Raw genomic sequence first — 27806 nt, 5'->3', positions numbered from 1 at the left:
TTGGCAGGGGATGTGGAGGGGGCCGTGCCCCATGGAGGGGGCACTGAGGGGCCTGCCCCTTGGCAGGGGATGTGGAGGGGGCCGTGCCCCATGGAGGAGGCACTGAGGGGCCTGCCCCTTGGCAGGGGATGTGGAGGGGGCCGTGCCCCATGGAGGAGGCACTGAGGGGCCTGCCCCTTGGCAGGGGATGTGGAGGGGGCTCTGCCTCATGGAGGAGGCACTGAGGGGCCTGCCCCATGGCGGGGGATGTAGAGGGGGCCCTGCCTCATGGAGGGGGCACTAAGGGGCCTGCCCCATGGCGGGGGAAGTGGAGGGGGCGCTGCCGTGGGGCCCTGCTCGGGAGCACGGGTGAGGGCGGCCGGCAGCGCTGGGCGAGGGCAGGGCGCAGCCGCGGTGCCCAGCCGCCCGGTGTGGGGACGCTGGTGCAGGGACCTGTGCCCGCTCCTCAGGGCCCTCGCCCGAGGCGGCCTCTCCGCTGCCGCTTCACCATCTTTCACGCGTGTTCAGTTTTCTGCCTGTCACCTCTGTCCTGTGAGAGTGACGGAGCACTGGCACAGGTTGCCCAGAGAGGCTGTGGAGTCTCCTTCTCTGGAGATCTTCAAGGCCCGCCTGGATGCAACCCTGTCTAACGTGCTCTAGGTGACCCTGCTGAGCAGGCGGGTTGGACTGGATGGTCTCCAGAGGCCCCTTCCAACCTCAACCACGCTGTGATTCTGTGGGCGATGGTTTAGTTGTCATGCCCCAAACGTGTGAACTTTGTACCGCATACACGGCTGTTAGGCAGGCAGCCTCACCAGGCGTGAGTATACACGCAAGATTCCTGTTGCGTTAATTTTGTCAAGTCTGTCATGAGACTGGGTTTTATTTGCTCTGGTAGAGCGTATTTTCTAGCAAGACTGATTTGGGATACCAGTTCTCTTTCAATTTACTCATTCTTGGAAGAATATTGCATGTTAACGTATACAAACCTTTCCTACAAAATTAGAACGAAATGTCGTCATCGTCGCCATCATTATCATCTTACCTACGCATACCTGCACATAGCTGTACTGTTCCCTTATTGGACTCTGATGTTCAGAAAAGGCTTTTCCTTCCAGATGGTACTGAGGCAAGTTTGTTCTGTTCCTGTTAAACTTGATTTTTTTTCCTTTTATTTGCTTTGTGACCAAGGTTCGCACTTTTTTTTTTTTTTTTTTTCCAAAAACTGCTTCCTAACTGCAGATGGGAAGTAGGCTGTATTTCAAAAAATGGATGAGACTGGTGGACATAAAAATGGTATATTGAAATTATGGAAAAAATCTTGTTTGTTCATTTCTGCCTGAATAGATGGCTTAAGATAAATGAAATACTACGTTTAATCTTCCAAGATTCTGCTTTCACTGAATGTAACTGAATTCAACAACTTAATTTTAGTTACATAGCCAAGAAAAGGATATAGTGACCTATACTGTCACTTCACAAATTGAAGTCCCCCAGGAAAGATAAGCTTGTAATAAAACAAGAAACTTAATTATAAAAAATACAAGATAAATGATTTGAGTGTAGTTATTTGTCCTGTGACAAGGGTTGGAAGCAGAACAGTCTACATTCTGATTTTACGAGGAAGTGAATTTTCTAGTTTGGAATCTTCCTGAATTCTATTATATAGCTTTTCAGATATGTTATTAAGGAGCTATAGATGGAAGAAACCCTGGCCAATCTTTTGCCGGGCAAATCATTTAGGAGGGGTTGTACCTGACACATTATGGAAGCAGGAAAAGCGAGTCCAGGTCAGTGAGGAAGGAAAGAGAATCCAGTTCGGAAAGTCTGGGAAATGGATGATGAGAGCAGCAAGGAGCAGAGCAGACAGCCTTACCTTAACACTTGGGGAAGCATCAATTGTGCTATTTAGTGTGATGGTAGATGGCAGGAGAGAAGTGTTTGGAGAAGGGGTGGGGACAGGCTGCAGTAATGGTGACAGAAAGGAAGGCAGGTTCCCCGTGGGCAACAAGGACAGGAGGGGAATGGGATGAGTTTGTGTAATGGGTGCTGATGGCTGAGTGTGGGCTTTCTGTTACAAGGGCAGGACTGTTTTCTCGGACACCCTGCAAAGTGAGCTTTTCTAGCCCTGGGAGAAGGAAAAGCCATTGCTGCCTCCAAGTGGGATACACTCTTCTGTGAAACGTAATACCAGTGTCTGAGCAAGACAGCCTCCAGCTTCCTGGAGGTAAATTAGTTGCTTTTGCCTTATAGGGTAGGTATATTCTGTGAGCTACCAGTTTGAGAGTGCATCCTATGAATCCACAGGATTTTGCCCATGACAGATTTATTTTATTTTTAAAATTCCTCCTAAATAATTCTCCTGAAAAGATGACTTGTTTTACTTTGATACACCTTAGAATATTCATCTTTTCACTTCAAGGTGTATGATGCTAAAGTGAATGATGCTAAAGGTCACTTTATGACTATTTAATTATGACTATTTTTTCAGGGAAAAATATGTGTTCCACATGGTGTATGTGGAGAAGCAGCAAAACTCTATTCACTGATTCAGCCTTTTAAAAAAGACTATCAGATAACTACAAAAACTGGCCAAGATGGAAAATACTTTACTGATCTATGCAAAGAATCTGACAGTCTAGAACACCAAGTAAGAAACTACATAAGACATAAACATAGAACCAATGTGAATACAAATTTCTTTTGTAAATCTTAAACTGACATTTAATCTTATTATCTTAGATATATTTGACAGATTTCTTTGTTATGTCCTGTACACTAAGTAAGTTCCTGCATGGAAGGACCTCACAGGTTAGGTATGTTTGGATAGGAAGTAGCTCACAATAAAGTCTTGTTTAATAGCGACATAGTATCAAACTTACACAGAAGTCTCATTAAGTGAAGAATGGAGCTCTTTTAAAATTAAATGTAATTTTTCATTGCTAACTTTAATAGTTTTAAAAGTCGTAAAGTTATCTCTTTTTCCTGTAAGCTAATAGATGGGTGTTTATTCTGGACTTCTTTTAATTTTGAAGATAATATTCTCGATCTCTGAGTTCCCTAGACAGTGCTAGTTGTCTTACAGTATGAGACATTTTATTGATTGGTAGAAAGAGAGAAAGTAGGTTTATAGATAAGTGACTATGATAGTGTGACTATTTCAGGTTTCCATTTACTTCTCAGTTCTGGGAAGTCTTCTAAATGCATCCCTTTCCTCTGATTAATTTCTGTGTAGGCAGAAAAACTACAATTCCTGTTTACAACTTTATTATTTCATGGTAGCAAATCTGACTCAGTGTAGCCAGGAAGGAAATAAAATATAACTGAATAAAATGTTTATAAGTTTTTAGTGCATGCAGAGGAAGAAACCTGGAAGCAGAACTGGAGTCTGTGTACTGAACATACGGATAAACATGACATCAAGTTTACAGAATTGTCACCACTGCTTAAAGAAATATTGCAGAAAAACCATGTACAGCACAGCTTGAATGAAAGTGAGGTGAAAAGGTATGCTTTAGGCAAAGAGAAACATGGTTATAAAATCTCATGAAATAATGTTTTTATAGACTTCTTTAGCTTTTGAAGCCTAAGAGTATGTGCTCTGTATTTAAGTATTGACCCATGAATGCCTGGATAGAGAGCTAACATAGTTGGTGTTAGAATATATTGGGTTTTGTGTAGGCCCTTTGAAGAAAGGCTGATTTCATTTTTTAATTGTGAGAAACTGTGTTATCAGTGAAAATCTTGCAGCACTGCTCACGAATGAAAACCAGCAACCAATGACAGTGTATTTAGCCAATATAACTACTTAAGTGTAATACAAACATAAAAAGCTCAATTAATAAAAAAAAGGCCTTCAGTTTTTAAAGGATCATTTTATAGTTAGAAGGAAGCCATAATAGCCTTTTCTAGGATACATTTTTAATGCTAGAGATTGTATTTTGAACTTTGCACCTTTGCAACAGAATTTGTCTCTGTAAGAGGCAGATGTTCTGAGTCCTAAGTGCAAAGCAAACATTTAAATATATGTTTGAGAATAATGCCACAGAGAAGCCTGAGGTTCATACCTGAGTTAAGTTTCACTATGCAGATTTAAAAGAATTTAGTTGTTGGATTTCCTCTTATTAATTAAGTATAAGTGTCCTGCTTATTTGGTGATTTATTAACAGAAGTCAACTTGTATTTATTATTCTGCATGTGATCAGACAGGTGGAAGAAAACACTGCTTTGCAGGAGAAACTTTTTGAAGCAGAGATGGCAATTAATTTAGCAGAAAAGTTTTTGCCAACTTTTAAAGACCTCGTTGATAGAAAGACAAATGTAAGTATATTTTAACATCACCAAAAGTTTGTATGCATAGTAAGTGCTGAATTCGAAATAAGTTGGTGTTTTATTTCAATTTCTTGCTTCTATCAATGTCTATAGAATTACTAATTTTTACTTCAGAAAAGCTTAAATTTTTAATCTCTGCAAATGACTGTCACATTTACAGAGGCTACAGAAAAGATATTTTGAAAGGCACAGAGGGGTGTGAATTTCTTATTTTTAACCTACATTAGATGTTACCAGAAACCCTAAGGCCATAAGTGTATGGTCAGTGTTTCAAGCTACTGCATTGTTAGTCATTTATTGGAGAGAGTTTTCATGTAATTTACAAGCAGAATTGAATACATGCATTTATTACCTTTATGATTGTAGACTTTGTATGCAATATTGTATAGTAGCAACAGAAATGTTATCTATGTAACCCTGAATTGAAAAACCTCAGTTAGAGATGTTCCTTAAAATCTTCCTTTTTAATTCAGCAAAGAGATTCACAAATCAAGACGGCTTGATTGTAATTTGGATAATTTTTCCTTGTTTTTCTAATGACTCATCTCTATAAATTGGCATTGCGGAGTTCCACCTGAAGTCTTCTTCAAGAATTTGAAAATATTTTCAATAACTATATGCACACCAAGACGAGATGACTTCTTTGTGAGGAATTCTCAGTAAAACTTTTGATGCTAAAGTTTCCTTTTTGTTGTTGTTGTTGTTGTAACTAGTTTGGCATAACTGGATTTACTCCTTAAAAGTGAGATTTGGGCTATTTGTCAGAAAGAAATACTGTACTTGAATGTAGCACACCACTGCTATTTATGTTAGATTGGAGGAGGAATCTGTATATTTCATATATTTCATGCTATTTAATCACTAATCAGGCAGCATTAGTTGGTTTTTTTTGCTATGTAGCTGCAAACATTTATACATTTGTGGTGACTGTATTTTAAAGCAAAATTTAAATATTAGTAATAGAGATTAGTTTGAGGGGATATTGTAGCTCCTTTGTGTATAATATATTTTTGGTTATGATATTTTAACAGGTGTTTAAACTTTCTACGTCAGAGATGACAATTATTGCTATACAAGAAGATTTGCTGATAAAAGAATTAGAAACGCTCAAAAGCATGAAAAGATTGTTATGGCTTTTACTGCAGACAACAGAATGTAAACATGTAAGGCATCCAAAGCAATCATGAGCTTCCTGTGGGAGCCATAAAAAAAGTGCCAAGGATAGGTTCTGAGTACCTGGGTTGTGGAGGGAAAGAGGACAATTCCTCAGGAACTGCTTTAAAATAATGGAAATGCTGGGACATCAGTGCGGTGAAGTGCATCCCAGGGGTCTAGGGAGCCAGGTAGGTAGTGACAGGATGCAGGATATAGCTAGACACAGGTAGTTCCTACTGGTACCAGAAGATTATTTTTTAAAAGACTTGGGAAGAGCTGTTCTAATTCATAATACACAGCTCCATATATTTCTCAGAGCCAGCACAGTGCATACTGGAGCACATATCCCAGGCTTAGAATGCAGTTTGATGCGAGAGAGCTGCTCTGCCATCATTCTGCAGCTAGTAATTTCATTGTTGGCACGTCCATGATCCAGGACAGCTCACGCTGCTGACTGTTACCTTCTTGTAATTCAGAATTTGGATTAGGTCTAATTGTGTAAGATGATGATTCATCTTATGTCCTTGGAAAGAGTAGGTTTATCCTCTTAATAGTGAAATTAAATGTTTGGTGTTTACAAGCTGAGAGTCCTATCAGTCTGATTTTTTTTCGTTGAAAGTTAACTCCCTCCTCTCCAAAAATGGGATGTTTTAAAATGAAAAGAGTAATTGACAATGGTATAGTCACATAAATTCTTTGGATTTGCAGTAGCAGTTAATGCGAGTTGATTTTTGTGATCTCCAAAACAATCTTTTTTGTTTGTTTGTTTGTTTGTTCTTCAGCTTCTCATGTCTAATTAAAGTTCCTGTAAAGTTTTAATGCTTAATGTTAATCTTTAAACTATTTTTAATTGTACAGGCACTTCTACTATCTAACTACTTTACTTTTTCAAGTAAAACTTAAGTATTTATAGCATTTAGATTGCTTTTTAGTTAAAATATGTGAAGAACCTGGCATATGAAATAACCGTGGTTTGTTTTCCCCATTTGAGAAATTCTATGCCAAAAATAAATTGAATCTTTAATATTTAACCCACCAACTCTAAATAGTTCATGACTGTAAGAGATTTTACGTGTACCAACTGCCATTGAAAATACACTAAATCAATTATAATCTAAAGTCATTTATTAACTTTTCCTGCTTATGTCTTGCAGTTAAGTAGTAAAAACATTGACACCTTGGTGCAAAAGTTAAGTGAAAATGAAACCCAAAATACTGTAAGTAAATTAAAAGTTCTGCCTCTTTTTGTTCTACACTGTACACCTAAAAATAACTGGATCAAGATATCATACAATTTCACATGGCCGTGGCAAGAGTGAGAATAGGAAGTGTAGTACTGTCTTGAATTCCTGTTTATATGAACACTGAACCTTAAACTATCACCATTACTTTATTTTATTATTATCTAGTTTAGTAATTCCTAGTTTGCTGGATTTTACTTTCACCTCTGTTACAGAGTTGAGTGTGTTGTATATTGTTTTATATGTGGAGTAGACCTGGAGTAATTATTAGGGTTACTGTAAATGAGATAACCATTTTCCTAAGATTGCATACTGGCTTTGCATTATGCAATATTCTTGCAAGTACAACCAGTCTTTTATTTTGACATGAAAAAGCAGGTAACACAATGAACTTGTAGCTTTTCTTTCTTCTTCTTCTTTTTTTTTTCCTCCACCCAAAGTGACTATGTAAAAAAAAATGTGATAGTTTGGTTCTGCCACAAAGTCACAACCATTCTCGGATAGTAGTTGGTAAGACAGTTTTGAATGCAAAAGGAAGAAGAAGAATTTAAAACCCTGAATTGGTTTCATATATTTGTCATCTGTCAGCAATGTGGAAAGAAATATCTTAGTAATGGCAAGCTTGAAACAGGAATGTTGGATCTGGACAATTTGCTTCATGAAAGGAAAAATATTAATGCTTTTTATTATAATTTTTTTTGCAGAAGTATAACATTTTTCCAAGACTAATTTACTGTTTTTAAAATGAAAAAGTTGGAAGTTTAGATGTGCCCAAATTCTGAACAAAAAAGAATGAGACATCTGTCACTGAAGATGTTCTGCTTAAAAACACTGATATTACGACTAAATGCTGATATTATGAAAAACACTGGTGCTAGGATTAGAATAAGATGTTAGTGTCATGTAACTAACAGATGAGGAGAATCGAGGCACTGAGAGCTGCTGTCCTGCAGTTCCATGGCCTGCCTATGTGGATCAAACTGAACTGCTGCCAAAAGTGATAATTCTGCTCTCTCTGCTCCCAACTGCATTCCTGTTCTTTCTCTAGAGCATTCTCAGGATAAGGATATCCCTGTGTAAGCTGGGATAAGAAGAGAGAACTGCCACTGCAGTAACCTGCAGTTTGATCTTAAACCCTCAAGTTACTCTTTGTAATTTATCCAAAGTCAAGCCAGTAACAGAAAACTGGAATGTAACTGAGAGCATTTGATTTCCAAGTAATATGACCAGTAAATATAAAGCTTAGAAAACAATCTGCCTGTGACTTCTGTATTGGAAAACCATTCTTTATTTGATGGAAAGATCAAACACCCTTGTACAGACCAAGCTAACAGTTAAAAGTAGGGAGCACTCAAAAAATATGCTAGTTGCATTTTGTTCACAAATACATTTTTTATCTGTTCATGTTGTATTTACTTTTTGTTTTCTAAAAACTCTGGAGAGGTGCCTAAATTTTTGTTTTGTTCCTTTCATCTTTTCCATTTTCTTTCTACTTTTTTTTCCTACTGCCTGTAATGTTTTTTTTAATAGTAGTGTTTCTTTAAAATAGTATGAAAAGAAAATATTCAGAACAATTTGATTTGAAGGAAACTGTGGCAGATGTTCCAAAACATTTAGTGATATCAATCAATATAGCACCTATACAGTTACAGGAATACATTTCATCAGGCATTTTCAAGTACATATTTGGGGTCATAATTTCTTCTGTGTTAAATATTTTGGGGATATTTGTGGTGTATCATTACAAATGAAATCACAGTTATTTTTATAACTGAAATGTTTATTAGTGTGCAGTGCTGTTGGGTGGAGTACAATTGTTGTGTACAGACATTAATTTATTTCTTTGTTATATTTTTTCCATGAAGAATCTCAGGAGAGAAATGCTTGAAAGAGAAAATCATGTTAAAGAACTTTCATCCAGACTTCAGCTTGAAAAAGTGAGTGACCAGTTCCTTAGGAATGAATGTTTTCTCCTAATGTACTAGATTCTTATTAACAAATTCTAAATTTTGAGAAAAGTAAATGTTTTAAAGATATATGAAAAAAAAACCAAAAGACATGTTTTCTACAGAAATATTTCAAAACCATCAAGACTGTATCCAAGCCTATTGAGGAGTAACGCGTACAGATTATCCTTAACGCTAATGCCCCACAGTTCAGCGAGGCATGTAGGTAGACTTACGGATTTGGAGTCTTTGCGGCTTCTTCCTTCAGATTTGTAGTAGTGATGAAAAAAATACATATAATGATGTTATACAAGGTAAAAGAAATAAATGCTGTTCACAGTTAGTTTTCATGACTATGAACTCAACAAGCAGGGAAGGGTAGAACTGACAAGAGCTAATACCTTCAAAGTTCAGGATGATCTCATTCATTCTCTGAACCAAAGGAAGGGGCTTCAAGGGCAGAAAGCAACATGGGAAGAGAAGTGTGTTACTTATAAGAGGATACAACGACAGTTGCAGGAGTAGTGTGATTCTAATGTTAGTTTAACAATCTATGTTACAGTAATATGTACCTAGCTTTAGGTATATACAGTGCAATGTGGCTCAATGCTGGTGTGAAGCAGAGTAGGCTCAGTTAGATCTTTAATAGGAAAAGGCTGTTCCTTGATCTTTTAACTCTTTGGGGCTTTAAGAAGTTTTATTTGATTAACAAAGAGAATTTTGTCTCAGAACTCAGCACTTTCTCAGCACAGTTTCCTCCACTAGTTTTACGCAGTCTGAGAGAAAGCACTCTGCAGCCTCTAGCTTCCATGAATACATCTTGGAGTTCAAGTCCATTAGGCCTGTCAGCACATTATCATTTTATTCCAATTTACTGCCCTAAAAGAGACAGAATACCCTAAATTTGTTGATTTAACATGTGTCCCTTGCTTCTGACATCAGACAGACTTACTTGGTAAAGTAAAAGACAATTATATTTAATTGGATACAGGATTAAACATTTTTTTGGTACAAAACTGGAACTTCAATCATTGCAAATAAAATACGTTTTGATGTGGTCAGGATGGATGGGCAACCAGATGGATGGAAAACTCCTGGGATGATCAATCCCAGAGGTGGTGGTTAATCGGTTAAACTCTACGTAGGGGCCGGTACTACTGCAGGGATCTATCCTGAGACCTTTGCTGTTTAACATGTTTACCAGTGACCTCCAGGAGGAGATGAAGTGGTTGCTTATAAAGTGTACAGATGACACACAATTGTGGGGACCAGTCTGTATGCTTGAGGGCCAGGCTGTTATTAATAGGGACCTAGCCAGGCTGGAGCAATGGACTGACAGGAATCTTATATAATTCAACAGGGACAAATTCAAGGTCTTGTCCAGAAAAGGGACCCAGAGAAACTGTATAGTGTTCATCCTTGGAGCTTTTCAAGACTCGGCTGGATAGAGCCCTGAGCAACCTCATGGCTCGCTCTGCTTTGAGCAAGAGGTGGGACTAGAAAGGGATGAAAGATTATCTGTGCTAGTCCATTCTTTCGTCTCATGTTGTCTTCAGTAATTGGTATTTTAATCATTACCTTATGGAGTCTGAGTGTCTTTCTTATTGGTATCCGTAACAAACACTTGCACCAGTATATTGCAAGGGTCTTCTAGTCTATACTGATAATATGATTTATTTCTTCATCTTTTTATTATTCCTTATTCAGAACAAGCCAAAGGAATCCAGTTGCAAGGGATTTCATATAATCAGTGGATGTAAATTCTGGTGACATAAAAGTTGCCTGTCCCATATCTTTTATATGTCCCCCTGGAATTAGAGTTTGAATTAAATGTAGATGCTCAATGTATCTAATAGCAGTTGATGGTCTTTGGTGTTTAATGAAGGTTGGTTCAGGCCTCATTAGTCACAACAGAGATGATCAGTGTGGCCCATTCCTAGTGAACCTGTTAACTAGATGCCTTTGCTCAGCCTTGGATTTCTGAATTTGCTTCCAGACCTAGTTCATAATACTAACAGAATCAAATTAAATATGAAGCATCAATTACACATACATTCTTTTAAGTTGGTGATTTCAGTTTATTGTTAGCTTTCTATCCAGATATAATACTGATAACATTAATAACATTACTAACAAGTTACTGCTTGTGAACTTACTTGTAGAGCATGTTTAATCTTTTCTAGCTTTTGAGGATGTTCAAATGTGAGCTAGAAATTGTGTGGCACAGTAAAAAGAACACAGAGAGCATCGTATGGCATATCTCCACAGACTAATAGATTTATGCTGATTTCCCTTTCTTAGGTCAATGTACTGAAAGCCGATCACATGACAAGATCAGTAAAGGCAGTACAAACTCACCTGCAACGTCAGATTCGGAAAAAAGAAGTGGAGAATGATGAATTAAAAGTGAAAATACAGGTCAATGTATTTTTACCCTTCTTTCAGTTTATTTATAAATTAGTGAAGCCCTGCTGTGGTCAGAGGATAATTCAGAGGGTTGTGTTAAAATATCACTAGATATCAAAGTCTTAATAATCAAAACCAGTAAAAAAAAGTTACAGTTTGCAGAATCTGCATAAACACATTATCTTAATTGCAAGTTATTTTTTCCGTTTTTTCTCAGCTTGTACGATAGACACTCATAGAGAACATCCTTGGGAATGCATCTGAATGAACACATACAAGTAGTTCTGTTTGAAGAGAAGTTATGGACGCATAGAAGCATTTGCACTCACTTAACTGTGTTCTGTCTGAACTGAAATTAGATCACTATTGTGAAGCAGTTGTCTGTATATAAGCTCCATATATAGTCAATAGAAAGTGATAACTGTGTTACCAGAGTGAGTTTTACAGTGATCTAAGATGAGTAACAAATCACTACTTGTCTCTTTTTATTGACTGTAAAGTAGCCAGTAAACCTCTGTCCTACTGACAGAAACACTTAAGACTAAAGAATAACCTCACTTTATTTAAGGTAGACTTAAGGAAATGAGTTTCATTTTCTGTTCTAACAAGCAAGAGGTAAATCTGGTCATGCGTAGCAGTTAGCAGTTTTAGAAAATAACAAAGAACAGATCCTGTGTTAGGGAGACTGCACCTGTATGTGGCCTCAGATTTTAATATTTGAAACTTGTAAAGAACACAGGTGTAAGTGAGAAAGCATTGGTTGCAAAATAATGTATTGCTAATCTCTAAATGTTTTTTTTCAATAGCATACATTCTCTACAGTTGTCATTTATTTGAAGCTGTTCAGGAACTTATGGCAACTCAATTTCAAAAAAATCACTTTATGTCTCTATAAACTCCTCATACTTTCTTCTGAAGAAAAACTGCCTTCACGATCTGCTTAGTAAAATTATTAGAGTTTGGACAACATTTTCATTAAATGATATGCATAATTTGATTTGTAACTGTGTTTTCATGCAATCTTTATTTAAAAGTTTTGTTTGTTTTTCAAGAAGTGCTGAAGTTTGTTGCCAGCTCAAATTCTGATTTATGATTTATTTGTATTGATGATGATTTATGATTATCTGGACAAAAACTTGAGGGAGCTTAAACTTAACTTTATGAAATTAATTCTGAATTTAATTTTTCCTGAGGCACTGAGTACTGCCCAAAGCACTCATTCATAGTGTGAGTATGACCTCCTGCGGTTATAACAGGGGATAACAGTTGTATCAACAACTTAAATCAGCACAAAGAAAGCCATACATAGACTGAGGTTTTCTGTTTGCTCCATTCATTGAATATATTTTCCTCCAGGTCATATTTTTGCTTTTTTGAATAACATATAAGCATGTATATATGAAAAGTGTTTCCTACATATTTCGTTTTCATCTCTGGAAGTAGTATTTTTCCTTCTTGCTGAGTGCCAGTAATCTGAGACCACCTTTTACATGGCAAACTACATACATTTAGCATTGATCATGGGTAAGTTTTAGGGCCATTAGCAGGACTTGTACAGACTGATGTCCTCTTATATGCGTGATATGGACATTTTATAGCAATTGGCAAATAGCATCATGAATAAGGGTGGCAAACCAATGTAATCACTAGGTAAATGGCATGTCATTCTGATCTTTATTGATGTAGAACACACATTAGGTTAAGTATCAGATTGAGACTCAAATGAAAAAAAATCAATACATGCTTTTATTGTACCTTTCAAGCGGTCTGACAAATTAGGATATTTATCAGTGATTTGAGACAAATTTATTTACAGTGCTACAAGTAGATAGCATATTTATTTTGCCATACCTTGACAGAAGAGTTATAGACGATGTGAATGGAACTTGCACTTGTGTTTGTAAAAGTAGTTGTCTCCTGGTACGTGGTTCATGGTATTGATAAACTGTAGCCCCTTAAGAACAGTTGTATCTGAGATCCTCCTTGAAGCATAGTCCAGTATTGCTTTTCTTGTGTGTCATCATATTGTTTTTAATGTCTATTATTTTTTCATTCATATTTAAATAAAAATGAAAATATAAATGTCAGTTAGAGAGGTCAGCTCCCTGGATTGGGTGGGATCTGTACAACTGCATTCATCAGATGTAAAAATCTAGTTAATCAGAAACATTAAAAACAATAGAAATAATTATGTAATGACAGTTGTAGAACCTAGCCCTAATCTAGGTTGCATTTTATACATTGGATGGTGTAAAAAATAATTAAAAATGCATGGAGGCTGCAAAATTAAACACTCAGGAAGTGATAGATATTAGATTTGCTTGCAATGTTTGATTTATCTCCTTGTGCTTAAACTTTATGATAGCCTGTATTAATTATATTTAAACAACTTTAATCACTAGGCAAGGCAGCACTAAATCTTTTCTTTTCTTTTTTTTTTCTTTTCTTTTTTTTTTTTTTTTTTTTGCATTTCCTGCCTCACTACCTATAGAATACAAAATGTAAGGCAATATTTCCATAAAATATAGTTTATTCTCTATACAATTCTGTTCCATTTGTAGAGCAAGGTATCAATATATGCATCATAATGTATATATTCAAGAGGAGACCTCAGCCTTTCCTAGCTTCTTGACTTAAAAACCTAAATCCAATATCTTAACTGTCATGCAAATTTCACATACAGTTATACTGATGTCCAGCCTTAGTTATATGCATGCTCACTGCGTAGATTCAGAGCATAGACTGCTACTACATATCACTAGTAGTATGATTAAGATGTTTTTTACAGAAATCAATCACTAGGGGATCATGAAACCACTTTTTGCTCCTCACCAGTTGGTTTAACAGTTTTGCTGTGACTTCCACATTGATATTTTGCATTCATTTTCAAGAGTATATTATGATTGTTAGATTGTTTTCTTCCCCCCTACTCCTACCTTTTTTTGTTTCTGCAACCTCTTATCTTGCTCCACTTTCTTATGAATTTGCCTAGCTGTATTTCTTCTTTCTTCCTTGCGTACATCCCTTGGCGAGCGCCTTCTGGCAGCCACAAGATTTGAGATGCAGAGATGTTAGTGCAAACGAGTTATGAGTTTACTATTCCTGATAAGTCAAAACCTGATCCGTAAGTTTTGAACAGAGGTGATGTTTATTTTTACTGCAGACCCTGGAAAAGAAAATAGCAGAGTGGAAACTTCAAGCTGGTGAATGCAAGCACCAGATTTTGTCCTTAAGGCAAAAAAGTGAGCAAAAGAAGACTGCTCTGAAAAAAGCAAACAGGTCCCAGAAAAAAAAAGCTGAACGCTTTGAAACAGTTGTGGAAAATATAACCTCCAGAATAAGAGAACGTGTGAGTGGCTACATTGTGAACAATGTTGTATGTATTGTTTTAAAATGAAGAATTAGAAGACTTTCACCTTTAGAAAATAGAAGCTGACTGTCCTTGAATTTTTTTTCTTTTTCTCCTAGGTTAAGGAAAAGGTTGATAAAAGTGACATGCAATTTATTACTACATTTGTGGTCTTTGTTTTGTTAAAATTTAGTGCATGCCTTAAACCATGAAGTTATATACTTCAAATTGTAATAAATACGAGAGTCTCATCAAGTTTCCGTTATACCTCTCCTGATCTTCCTGTTAGACCTTTGTGGAGGTACAGTGACTAAGCTCAGAAGCACAGTACACTAATTGAGATAGTGGACTTTCAAGATAGCATATGTTGCTTAATCACTCATACTTCTTTTGAGGAACTTAACCAGATTATGCCCTTCTTATCTAGCTATTATTTTTTATTCAGAAAAAGTTTTGGCTGAATTTGATTTTAGTATCAGTTTATATAATTTCAGTATTTTAGAGATGTATTGCAGACAGGTATTTTTGTCGTAAGAAAAGACTTTCATCTTAAATTTTGAAATATTTATGTTTTCTACAGTTGGTATACAGTAGCAGTGTTCAACTGTGGCTCTGCTTTAAAAGTAATTCTGTATTTAGACTTACTTTTTTAAAATAGTTTTGTTTATTTTCTCTTGAGACAAGAAGACAAAATTTACATTGCTTTATACTGTGTAGATACAGTTATGTCTGGCTTATATTCAATACTTCTTATGTTTAGAATATTTTGTAGAATTAGATGGCATTCTTTAATGGTGTTCTTATGTTATATGATTTAATTCATATATTTCCCAGGAAGTTGAACTGTCTGAGATACTGTCCACTTCCAATGTCTGGAAAAAACAGCATGATAAGATGGTAGAGGAAAAGACAATGTTAGAAATTCAAAGAGAAGATCTTAAGAAGTAAGTTAAACTGCTGATGGTCTGTTTTTTAGTGCTGTAGTGTTGTAATACTCTGATATTTAGTTGTGTAGTACTCAGTATTGGCATATAAACATGTGTATGTATATCTTCATATTTTAAGCTTCTGAGCAGAATTTAGAAGTTGGAAACCAGAACAAATTTAAGAATTTTAGCCTTCTCTTTGCTGTGCTTCACAACTTTTCTATAGCTTCGGTGTCCTATACAAAAAAAGAATGTATTCTTTCCCCTCTGTACTTCCTATCAACCTAGGGTTGCCAGTAGCTACTATGCTGTTTCCTCCAAATCGTTTATTTACGAAATGATGCAACAGTAACAGCCTGAGTGTTAATCCTTGCCTCTACAGCAGTATAGAAGAAGCTCCTCACTGCAGCTTCCAGTTTCAGGCTAATAGCAGCAAAATACTCCCCTTCTGCTAGTGGCTCACCCCACTAACTCTGGAGTGTATTTTCTCCTCAGATGCTCACTTAATTTGTTCTTGCCCTGGCAAGCAATACGAAACTATCCAATCTTAAACCAACTAGCCAGTCACATCTTAGTGGGCCCAAAGGAAATACCATTTTCTTTGGCAGACAGTGAGAAATATCCTTTTACCTTTTCTATGGGTAGAAATATGGACTCCAATTCAAACAAGCAAAAGAAACTAGTAGTTGCCTTTATGCTAGGTCTATGGCAGAATATTTATAAAGAACTTGATTCATACTCAAATACTTAATAGCTCATGCTAATTTGGCTTGAGTTTTATTTTTATTTCAAAAACCTAAGTTTTATGAAAATATTTTCAGTGTATTTTAAAATTTAAGATAAGAACTGGTACATAAGGTTAGGCCAGAAATCTGTCTAGCCCACTGTTGGTCCAGTGTCTATAAGGAGGCATCTAGAGAAGAATAAAAAAAGCTAAACATCTATCAATTGCTTCTTCTACCTCCAACTGTTTTGTGCTATTTTTACTTTAATTGAAAATATATCTTTCCTTAGAATGTAACATTCTAACAATACCTGTGATATTAGGTAGTTTATGATTAACTAAAGAGCAACACAAATTTCATTGTTTAACTTTACTTGGTCAAAAAGCAAATGTTATACCATTTGCAGAATTTGTTGCAATTGTTTAATAATGGGAAGTGCTGTTCCTAATCTTGCTATGAAATGTTCCTGCTAGGGTGTTATCTGCTAGCACCCAAAATTCCATATTGTATAGCGTGTATGTGCATGGTTGCCTTGGAAATATGTTTGTGTGTTCTAGCTAATAAATTTATTTATAATTAAGCTAGGTTCATTTGTTGGATATCTTTTAATTGTACCGCATCTCTCTTTCGGAGAACTTCCTGTTTTAATAGTTATGCTTACTTCGGTTGTTTAAACGTGTTATGCCTTCTTATTTTTGTGTGTTTTTAAAGAAATTTGAAATAAGAACAATGAAGGAGTATATAGTTAAGTACAGTTTAATCTCTGTAATGCAAGTTTTGGAAGCATTGTGTGTGAATTATGCAGAGGTTCTTGCCTATGTAACAAGGCAGATTACAAGCCTTTTGGAAGATCTGAAGAAAAAAGAGGAGTGCAGAAGAAACTCAAATGAGGAAATTCTTGCCAAGCTAAGCTCTATTAACTCTGAAAATGAGAACATCAACCTGGAAAATGAAAAATTAGAGGTGAGATTATTATAAACCACAGTGAAGTGTCTCCCCATTTCTGATACGTTCACAAAGGAACCATATTAGTTCCCTGTTCACTTTCTGTCTAGATATCACAAACCTGAAGGATAAGTTTTGCCATCCAGTATGTGAAAATGAGACATTGAAAATTTATCAAAGGAAACCTATGGCAAAGCTAAGAACAGAACTATCTGCTTAACCAGGATGCCATTTATTTTAATATCAGTAGCTACAAAACTGCTTACCTAGGAACTATTCTTTTTAATTTGAAAGAAAGTTTTATGAACATAAGAATTGAGTTCAACTTTTGATAATTATTTCCAGTTTTTAAAGGGTTTACAGTTTTGTATTGTAGTTTATCCTTCATAGTAACTATCCTCATGAACTGGCAAATGAACTATCATTTGCAGACTATCATTTTAATTGACAGGACAAATAACCTTTTCACTCCTTTTAAGGTCTGCAGTTCCTTTGCTAGTAATATAATACTGTAGATTGTGTTCTACTTTAATAACACTCTTAAAATTTGTATTTTTTTTTCATGTTTTAATAAAGGCTTCCCTTGCTGTGTTGAAAACCAGTAGTGTTTCAGTTGAAACTGAACTGCTAGACCTGCAAGAAAAAGCAAAGCTTCAGAAAAACCTTGTTGAACAGTATAAAAATCAGGTGACTTAGCATATTTGAAATGTTCAAGTACAGGTTTTTAAATCTATAAACATTTTTGAGGAAATAATAAAGGTTTTACTTGTAATAAAACAGATTTGTTGTAGTGGTCATTCTAATACTGCTGTAACACTGAGGACAGATAAGACATAGAAGACATTACAAATCATATCCAAGAGTAATATCAACACCTTTGCTAGTACACATAATCCTTACAAATTGAGTGATCTTTTTGAAGCCAACAGAACTGGTTGCATATTTGCTTAGAGAAAGTTTGTTTCCTAACAAGCAAGTTGGCAACAAAGTAAAATCAGTTAAAAATTTTAAATTTCAGCCTGAAGTCTTTACTGGTTTCTTTTGAGTGATATTTTACCCATCATCACTCATATCTGTATTTTCATGTTCCTAAGAATAACAAAACAGTGTTCAAGTACCGTTCTGAGTGTCCTTATTTACATAGGAAAACATCAGGAATAGATGCAAAACAGACTTCAAAATACGCTTTTTATCAATTCCTATCTTGTATTTGCCTTTTGCTCTTAGAGAAGAGATTTTAGAGCAATAATTCAAAGTCTTATATATTTCTGCTATAGTATAGGCCCCATTTCGCTTCCTGTCCTTACACTTGTTTTTTTTGAAATGACTGAGAAGAGAAAAGACTTGTTACAAACCCTTAAGTTACAATCAGTATGCCTCATCCTGGTGTACAGTACTGCAGTTAGTTTTTGCCAGCTGTAAGGTGAGAGTTGTAGTTGCAGAGAATATCCAACCTTAACAAGTAAGTAGGCTGAAATTCCCTAGCCCCTAGCCTTGGTGATTCCAGGTGGGGACTGTCATTGATTGATACTGGTTATTTTAGGAGAGAAGAGTGAGTCATGCTGGCTACAGAAGTAGCACAGCTGTGTCTCATTCTCCACAGTTGAAAATTAAATGGTGATATAAAGGGCTTGTTACGTGGTAGTGAGTGTTAATACTCATTTTTTTTTTCTTTCAGACTGTATCATGTTATGTGAATCTGTCAAATTGGGATACATTTGAGGAAAAAAAAAGGGAAAACATTAAAACAGTCATTGTTGTATGATGACAAAATAGACTGGTGCTTTCTTGTTAAATTTGGCTTATGCCAGGGAGCCTCTAATCTGATATAATGCATACGAACATCTAGCAGTTGGTGTTCAGTATAATGGCATCAAACTATTTTGGCTTACTCTGTACTCTTGTCTCCAAATGTTCTGTTCTTCTTCTCTAATTGGTTGTCTCCTGTTTTATTTTTGCTGTAGTGGGTAGGATAATGAAAATAAATAACTTCATATGATGACAAAGACTAAGATTATATTTAGAAATAGAAGGTTTTCCTTTCTACTTGATAACAATGTGTTTTATAGTTTTTTTAAAAAAAACTTTTGAAAATACATATGAAAATATGTTGTGTCCTAGGTGCAAAAATTACAAACAGAAGCAGAAGAACAGAAATCTAGATATGAGACAGTATTAAATGAAAACAAAACAATAACAGAAACTAAATGCTTAGAAGTAGATAAGGTAAGTTTTGCAATGTTAAAGTATTCTTCTGCACAATTCTGTAGAAGATTTTTTCTTCATGTGTGTTGTGATCTGCTCCTTAGGAGTCAAAAGATACCATCTCTCTTCCTTTTTTCTTTTTCTGTCTGTAAAACTGAATTTAAGCGCATTAAATGCTTTCTTAAATCCTGCTTGTGAACAGTTGTGGGTTTTTTTGTTGTTTTGGGTGGTTTTTTTTGTTTTTTTTTTCTTTTTGTTTTTTGAATACTACACAATTGCAAACAGGTGAGAAATGTTTCCTAGAATAATGTCTAAGAAGTTATTAAATAAGGCCTGCTATTTTAGAATTTGAGAATCCTTTCTGCTGCTTTTAAAAATAGAACTTTGTTGTTGATTTTTAAAGCTAGATGTCTCTAGAGAAAATTTGTAGAAAAGAATTGAGTGAGGAAGTCAACATACTCTAAGACTGCTATGTAAGTTGTGCATTTGAACTAGTGGTTAAAACAGAGAGTCCATACATGGACTAATTTTAAGTTTTTTCAGCAGGTGGAGCTGAATACTGGAATATAGATAGCACTTTCACAAGCACCAGAATACAAAAAATTGATAGAGAAATTGAATTTCTCAATGCCATTGCTCATCAAAAGACATTTTTTTTAAGCAGTGAAATTGAGGCAAGGAGAAGTTTTGCATTGCCTGCTGTGATTTTATAGAATAGGATCAGTCCTCACAGTGATGTCTCTTGGATATTTACTTTATTTCATACTAACTTTATTCACTTTTCCATAATTCATTTGTAGAATGGACCTTTTTGATCCCATAAATCATACTTGCAGAGCATTGTGAGTGGCTTTTTGTGGCATTAGTTGTTGCTGTCTTTTCAAATACCACAATAATTCTGTGTGCAGTCAGAATTTCTCCTGTAAGCTGCTTAGTTTGTTTGTATGCTGCCTTGCAATATGTATTATGATCATAAAAAAGGGGGGGGATGCTCAATCTCCTAGAACTTGCATAACGTTGTAAGTGTTTAACATCAGTGTTACTGAGCCTTTAATGAAATATAATCAGAGAGAGAAATTTCTCCAGTGGTGAACTTGCAACCTTGTCAGTATTTTATGGAATAGGTGATGTTGTGTAACATGTAGAATTTCAGATTTACTACTTACATGGAAAGCTATCAAGTATTGTAACAATTAATGTTTTTTCACTTGCATTTTTCTCCTGTGATGCTAACATGCAGGTGAGGAGCAAAATGGAGGCTGACTTAAATGAGTTAGAACATGTTCGTGACTTGCTGAAAGCAGCTGAAGAAAAGCTGCAAGAATATCAGGAAGACCTTATGTCCTGTCAAAGGATTCACGCACAGAAGTGCAAAACTCTTAGGGAGCTGCAGGTTCAGGTGCTAAGAACAATTTTTAAAGATAAGTAAGAAATTATGTGGAAGAAAGTCTTTAGAACACTTTTTTCCCCCCTTTTTATGCTTGTGGCTGTTATACCCTTTCCTATATTATTTGCTTCATAAAGTGAAAGCCCCTTCTGCAGAAATAGCACAATGCAAATAAAACTATTGCCAATTGTATTTAGGTGGATTCAGCATGTGACAGAAAAGTCTAGTATTTATATTTGCTTTTAGATTCTCTATCTTTTAAATGAGTAAGTCTTTGATCCTTTTGAATAGCTGTGTCATGAGAAGCGTTGCAGAATTTTTCCTTCAAAATAAATGTACAATCCTAATGATTGTTTGTATCTAGTGGAATAATTTAATTCCACATTCATCTAATTTTTTAAATGCATAATTTATAAAACAGACAATATTTGCTCAGAGAAATAGGTATATTTTTGATGCTGTGAAACTTTAACATTTAAATGCGTATATTCTACTGATAACTAGAAATTAGCTTATCAAAGTATACTTTTGTTTTTTATGTTATTTCTTGTATTTTCTTTTTAAAGCCTAAATCTGAATATTCCTTATATTTTATCTATTTCATTTTAAAAATTAGTTTAAATAGGTGGTTTTGTATATGAACATCAATTTATATGGCATGGCTATTTATTATTATTGATGTGCTTTGCAGCAGAAGAGAATACTCTGCCAGAGAGTCACTATGAGAGTCAGAGCACTATGAGAGTCTTGTTCAGATTTCACTTTTTTACATAGCAAATCTTCAGTCTAAATATTTACCCAAAGTCTGCTACTTTGATTGTATTTGGTTTGTTTTAAATACAATATATAGTTCGCTTGCATTTGCAGTTATGTTGTTTGACTGGATTTTAAGAGGTGAGTTTACTTTAGTCTATAATATCCTGAATGTTAGTCTCTACAGTGGAAAGGAATTGTTATTTTCACAGGAGGAAGATAATATAGCTTTCTTGGGCAGTCATTCTTTGGAAGAAGAAAACTATAACATTCAGAAGAAATACGAAGATCTTAAAAGGTAACTTTGTTTTCAGTGTGATTGCATTTTTTTATGCCTTTCTTGCTGTGATGAAGTATAATATGTGAATGTCTTTTGCATAAAGACAGTTAGAAAAGATGGAATTTCAAAATGAAGAATTTGCTAATCAGCTTGCAAAACAAGATGAGAGTCTTCAGTGCAGTAAATTACAGCTTACAGAGAAAACTGCAGAGTGTGATGGTTTAGCCAGACAACTGGAATCTGCTTTGGAAGATGGGAGAAAAATGGTATTGATGGTTTAGTAAGTTTATTAATCTTGCAATTTTCTATTTAGAAATAAAAAATGACCTTAAAAATATGCTTGAGAAGGAAAGATGGGACAAGCTTATTTTGCATATAGGGAGCAATGCTGGAAAGTGTACCTACTGGAAATTCTCCATATTTAAATATGAATTACACAGTTTGACTCTTGGTAGAATCCTGATCCTATTGAAATTAATGACAAAGTTCAGTGGAGCAATGTTTTGCCATTGTGTTTATCGACAAATCAAACAGAATACTTTAACCACCTAATATGTGAAACTACGTATATAGCAAAAAGTTTCAGAATAAGAGCTGAATCTTGCCTTTTTCTCATTTTCTTTGGAATATGCAACCTGCAAGGACTTTGGTGTTGAAATCTTTCTAATTTTAGAGGAAGGCTTTGCACTCTTATAGTATGAAGTGGAGATACAATGTTTACAGAAAGGATACAGATTAAATCATATGGACAAGGAAATGTAGGATATAGATTACTGAGAATTATATTTATTTAATCAGAAAATAGGTATGAAGCTGTAATTTCCCTCTCAAATTAATCATGTTGAAATTAACTCTCTGAATATCTTATTACTCTCTGAAGATATTGTTTGATTTTGAAAAAAAATCTCAAGTTTGGCTCATTTACAAATGAGTTACTAAGATGTCCCCTTTCACTAATTATGTTTTATTCCAAATTGAAACTAGGTCTAATTCTGTCAAAATGCTTCCCAGGTTTGTTTATTTTCTGTGAAGTGAGAAATTGTGGGAAATAACTGAGTAGGAAATAGAACTATTAATGATTACAAGAAAGTTACTTGTTCTGGGCTTTAGGTGAAAGTAAATATACATCATTTTCTCTATCATTACCATTATAGGTATCTGAAGAAATGGAAAGAATATCATACAAGCAACAAGCCCTTCAGACAAAAATGCTAGTTCTTGAAACTGAATTAAGAAAGAGAGAAGAAGAGAAAAAACAACTTCTCTGCATGTTTTATCATGTGAGTAAATAATGATTTTTTTAAATTATAATTTACATAAAGTTACTTTAACTGAAAAATACATTTTCATTGGAATTGATACACACATTAGAGAATAACAAATTAATTCAACTTGACAATGTGTTTTATATATTGACTTTTTAAAAATACTTACTAGATGACCAGTCTGTATTACTAAAGCACTGGAAGTAGATGGAGTTTACATCTTTTATTCAGTTCACTTTTGCCAGCAAGGCTGCTCTAAATTTAGTCAGCTTATCTAAATTTGAGTAAATGGATAACAGTTACATAACAACATAGTGATATTTTTCTGAGTTGATACGGAAATCAGGTCTTACTGGAATTTATGAAAAGCAGTTTATGTAGCATGTTGCATGTGCATAGTAACTAAGCAGATGTTCTGATTTTGAAAGTGTCAAGCCTTTAAATGCCTAGAACGTTATAAGTTGACACTACCCTTCTTAGACTGTGGCTCTGCTGAATAGATATTTTGGATGGTTAATACTCTTTGAAAATCTAACCAACCAAAAAAGCGGTTGTGTCTGATTTCTTTTTTTAACTAATCCAGAAAATTGCCGAACACTTTCTGCTAATACCATGGAAGATATGCCTGAATTTCCTAATCAAGTGGTGGCATATCTTTTGATTTAATCGAAGTTTTGATACAGTTAGAAATTTGTCCTATGGTCAGTAATAATAAGCTATGACACTATTTAAAATCCAATTAAAGACACAAAAAAGGTATATTTTTCTTCCCCTGGATTCTCAACAAGTGAGAGGAAGTGAATGGAAGCAAAACCTACTGTTTTATGAAAGACTTCGGGGCTTTTACACTCTGAAGCTGATTTAGTTGCTGGGGATAGAAAGCCTATCAGCAGATCTTCTTTATTCTTCAGAAATCCTTTCCACAGATGATACAAATCTAATTTGAAGGTCCAGAATCTGCTCAGGTCTGACTAGATCGTTTTAAGATCTGTATCAGTTAAAACCCCATTCTCATCTCATGGAGACAGTCAGTATAGCCCACAGCTTTTACTCGTGTACTTTTGTCCTGATTTCAGAAGCTTTTTTGATCTGTGCTTGGTTTAGGTTTTTAATTAATTATTAAGTGGATGATGTAGTGTATTCAAAAAGAAAATGAATACTTGGTAAGAGAAAACAGTGGTAAGAACAAAATTATGAGGTACGAAGGTTAGATCTGCTAGACTGTAGCGTTGTTCTGCGGAAATTAAAGGATCAGGAAATTTTTCACACTTTCTACCTTAAGCATGATTTTGAATGGCAGCAGCAGTGCTTGCCTTGGATACTCAGACTGTACACTGTTATACCTTAATTGAGCTGAGCGTGCTTAGATCCTAATTTATTTCTTTCTACAACTTAGAAAACAAGTAGAAGTAGAGACCTGCATTTGCATTTTTGTCAGAATTATTTTTTAAATCAGTTTGAAAGGAAACTATTTATAATGCTTGTGTGAGATCTGTAAATTGTTTTACTGTTGGGATTATTATTATTTTTTTTTGCCTCATCCTATTTTCTTTAAAATCAGCAGTAGTCCAGTTACCAGGTTGGGTGGGAATAGAATCAAATCTCAAGAGTTTATTTCTAGAGAAAGTAATTTAATTTTGCTCTTTCCAATCAAATTACCAAGAAAGCATTTCTAAATGATTGCTTGCTTGTTAGTCCAGTTAAAACTCTCACTCCAATGGCTGAAGGCAAAGAAACTGAGAATCACTGACCCTAGGTGATAAGAATTCATGTCACTTCCCAGAGCACTGCTTGGTCCCTTTCTGTCAGAACTAAAATATATTGTCAAATAGATTTGATTTTAAATTTACAGCTGAAAATAAGTATGAAAAGTTATTAATGTCTGAGAGAAAAGCTGTTGTGAGTGAATGCAGAAGATACTGGGTATTTTTTCCAATTAACGTGCATACAGCTGAAAATACATTATGGAAAATGATAAAATTGTTTCATTCCTGTTGTCGTATCAAATTTGGAAACAAAATAGGACTGTGAAGGTAGCTTTCTTTACTCATTTTAACTAGGTTACTTTTTCTAAAACTGGAATTAAATACACAGACTATAATTAAACATACCTTTTTAAAAATTAAATTTAACTGACTAGCGTCTGAAATCTGTAACAGACATAAAAGGAAATACCCTGAGTATCTGTAGTATTTATATAACAAATCATCTCTGGTGTGCATAAGTGTGGATCTAATAAGCATGCAACACTGCTATCAATCAGCCTTTATTTTAATAAACAACCAGAGGCAAAAAAATCGTGTTGTGTCAGAGATCAATAACAGTTCTTGATTTTTCAAGAAAACATGAGAGTGAGTTGTTAAGTCCATAGTAGAATTAAGCTGTTAGGAATCTTTCAAGATAAAAATTTTAAAAGTTAGTTTCTACATTCACAGGCCTTTTTTGGATTATAAGGCTGTTCAAGCAGATTAATTCTGATCATGAGTGGTCGTAGATCTTCAATATGTTGAGGTTCTTTTGGGAACCTTCAGCTATGTAGATCCAATGAAAACTTTAGATGTGCATATAAAAGCTTAGACAGTAATAGAATTAGTACCTTATCTTCATTATTTTGATTTGGGCCTTGTTTCTAATTTGCATTGCATCTCTTGTTTTTTTTAGAATGAAAAGCACCAGGAAGTGTGCTTAAAAGAACTGGAGAACAGCCTGCAGAAGTCAGAAAACAAGACTCAGAGCATGCAGAATTATTTGGAGTTTTTGAAAGCCTCATATGTAACAATGTTTGGCTGAATTATTTCATTTATTTTAGTAATAAAGAAATCTTACATTTGTGTCTGCACTTTTTAGTTGAGGACTAGTTGTATTTTTCAGGACTGAGCACTATAATGTTAGCTCTTCTCTAGAAAAATTTCTGCTGTGGGCCTGGAAATGCAGGTCAATTGCTGCTGCATATCCTATTGGCTGATTCTATATGAAAAATTGACTTGGCATTACCAATAAATATATTATTTCTGGAACAGAAGTGGAAGAGCAAACTGCATAGCACTAGTGAACGATGCATAAGTGTAGAGTGTTCACACAAAGTTGTAAGTTGGTTTGGTGAATTTACCATGCTTAGATCCTGTGCTATAAACATATGCTTATGTGCATGCTTTCAGCGTGGTAGACACAGGTGATTGTGCATTGCTTTCCAGCTTCAGTGCGAGAGGAGAGCACTCATAGAATGGGTGCATAGTTATTTTGTTAGCAGCCATTATATGTCGTATTTCAATCATAAAACTTCTCTTCTTGCAGAAATCTAGTTTCCCAAGGTGATGATATCTATCCTATTAAGACAGGTGGGAATTTAGGTTCCCCTCCTTTCTCTTTCCCATAGTTTAACACCACTGGTTGCTAGGATGTATGTAGTTGGGATATGGTATGAAGAGTAACTGGAATATGGCTGCAGCCATAAGGCTGCCTCATTTGGCCTTTTTTTCTACTTTCCATTAAGATGAGGAGTATACCTATCCTATAGTAATACTTTACAAATGTGATCAAAAGAGTAGATTACATAGACATGATTTGAGCTCTTAATGTGACTCTCATGTGTCACAACTTTAGCAAAGTATTAAGAATTTATCTGTATTTGAATATGAGAGCAGCTATTCACTGAAGTAAGACCTACTTATGCCCCAGGTTGAACATTTTTGTATGTATTCAGTTGATAAAGGGTTAATACGAAAAAAATTCTGATTAAGAAAGTAACTTTTCAGACATGCGCTCATAGAATTGTGATGTGTCTTTTGGAAAATAATGCATCCAGAGAAGTTATATACATAAATAGAGAATGCATATTTAAATAATATATAACTGTTGACTGAAAACACTTTAGTTTATGCCTGCTTGTTAAACATACTATAAATTACTAGCAATGAAATACTATATAGAAAGAATACTGATGTTCTCTTTCTTCACGATCTCATCCATCCTAACAAATATTGATATATGGTAATCATCTGCTTGTGTGCACTATTGGGGCGTACAAGTATCATTTATTATATAAAATCTGTGTTTTTAGAAATTTTTTTCATTAAATTTTCATTAAATTTTAAACAACACTTTTACAATTATATTTGTATTCATTTAGTTTTTTTGCTACTTAAAAAATTACCCATCTGCTATTACAAAATATCAAAACCTTTTTAAAGTCATCATGTATGAAGAATTGGAAAGACTTCAGAAATAAAATCTTGAATCTAGTCCATGATTGGCTTTTAAAAGCATATCACAGGATCAGCTAGATTACATAAAGATCATCATGGAAAATGTAGGCTTTTCTTTGGTAAGTGATACAATGATATGCATTAACTTGATTTCAGCCTATCCTCTGCTAGCCAAGAAATTAAAAACCAAAATATTTTCCTTTGCTGTATCATCTGTAAGAGAGAGAGCTAGAATTATCACAGTTGCTCACAGCTTCAGGTACAAAATCTTCACCTCTTTACAAGTTTGTATGTGGCAAATTCTAAAAGTATCTGGTTAGTATTAACAGTCATACAGCTTTGAGTTGGAAATGGATTGTGTTCACCCACTTCTAAACTGAGGTGGAAGAATTCAGTTTTGTTTGAATCCATCTGTGTAGTCTCAGCTGGGGTTTCTTGAAGCCTCTAAACTGGCTACCTGATACTTTGGTTATAACTGCTGTTAGTTACCAGGAGCCATTCATTGTGTGCTGTGGAGTGACTTGGCTGCAAAATTTTTTTAGTGTATTTTAGAGAAAAGATTCATTTAATTAGAAAAACAACATGTTTTGTATTCTATTGGGAGATAGAGCACTAGAGAAGAGACTTGTCTATGAAGAAATGATTAAAGAATAGCCAATAATGACTGTCAAACTGGGATAGTGCACTGCTTGTTTGGATTCATCTTC

At 35.0% G+C, this 27806-nt stretch overlaps 1 protein-coding gene across 1 annotated transcript; it reads left to right on the top strand.

Moving 5' to 3' along the window:
- The first annotated feature begins 991 nt into the window (after positions 1-991).
- Positions 992-25684, top strand: ODF2L (outer dense fiber of sperm tails 2 like). Its single transcript, XM_062581627.1, has 18 exons — positions 992-1108; positions 2471-2629; positions 3323-3486; positions 4185-4299; positions 5343-5474; positions 6621-6683; positions 8573-8644; positions 10955-11071; positions 14223-14408; positions 15243-15352; positions 16887-17022; positions 17581-17691; positions 19126-19230; positions 20450-20608; positions 21562-21647; positions 21733-21895; positions 22784-22909; positions 25556-25684. The coding sequence occupies exons 1-18, from the start codon at positions 992-994 to the stop codon at positions 25682-25684; spliced, it is 2250 nt and encodes a 749-aa protein (XP_062437611.1).
- The last annotated feature ends 2122 nt before the right edge of the window (positions 25685-27806 follow it).

This window comes from Rhea pennata, chromosome 8 (assembly GCF_028389875.1).
Source record: "Rhea pennata isolate bPtePen1 chromosome 8, bPtePen1.pri, whole genome shotgun sequence".
Classification (NCBI taxonomy): domain Eukaryota; kingdom Metazoa; phylum Chordata; class Aves; order Rheiformes; family Rheidae; genus Rhea; species Rhea pennata.
Note: the sequence above shows the minus strand (reverse complement) of the source record. Positions and strands in the feature narration are given on the sequence as shown.

Bases quoted from the DNA above. Each gene is read 5' to 3' on its own strand.
- ODF2L (XM_062581627.1), top strand. From the start codon at position 992: ATGTCGTCATCGTCGCCATCATTATCATCTTACCTACGCATACCTGCA. The intron at 6,684-8,572 runs GTAAGTAAATTA...TTTTCCATGAAG, and splicing joins AAAATGAAACCCAAAATACT to AATCTCAGGAGAGAAATGCT. The intron at 15,353-16,886 runs GTAAGTTAAACT...CTATGTAACAAG, and splicing joins CAAAGAGAAGATCTTAAGAA to GCAGATTACAAGCCTTTTGG.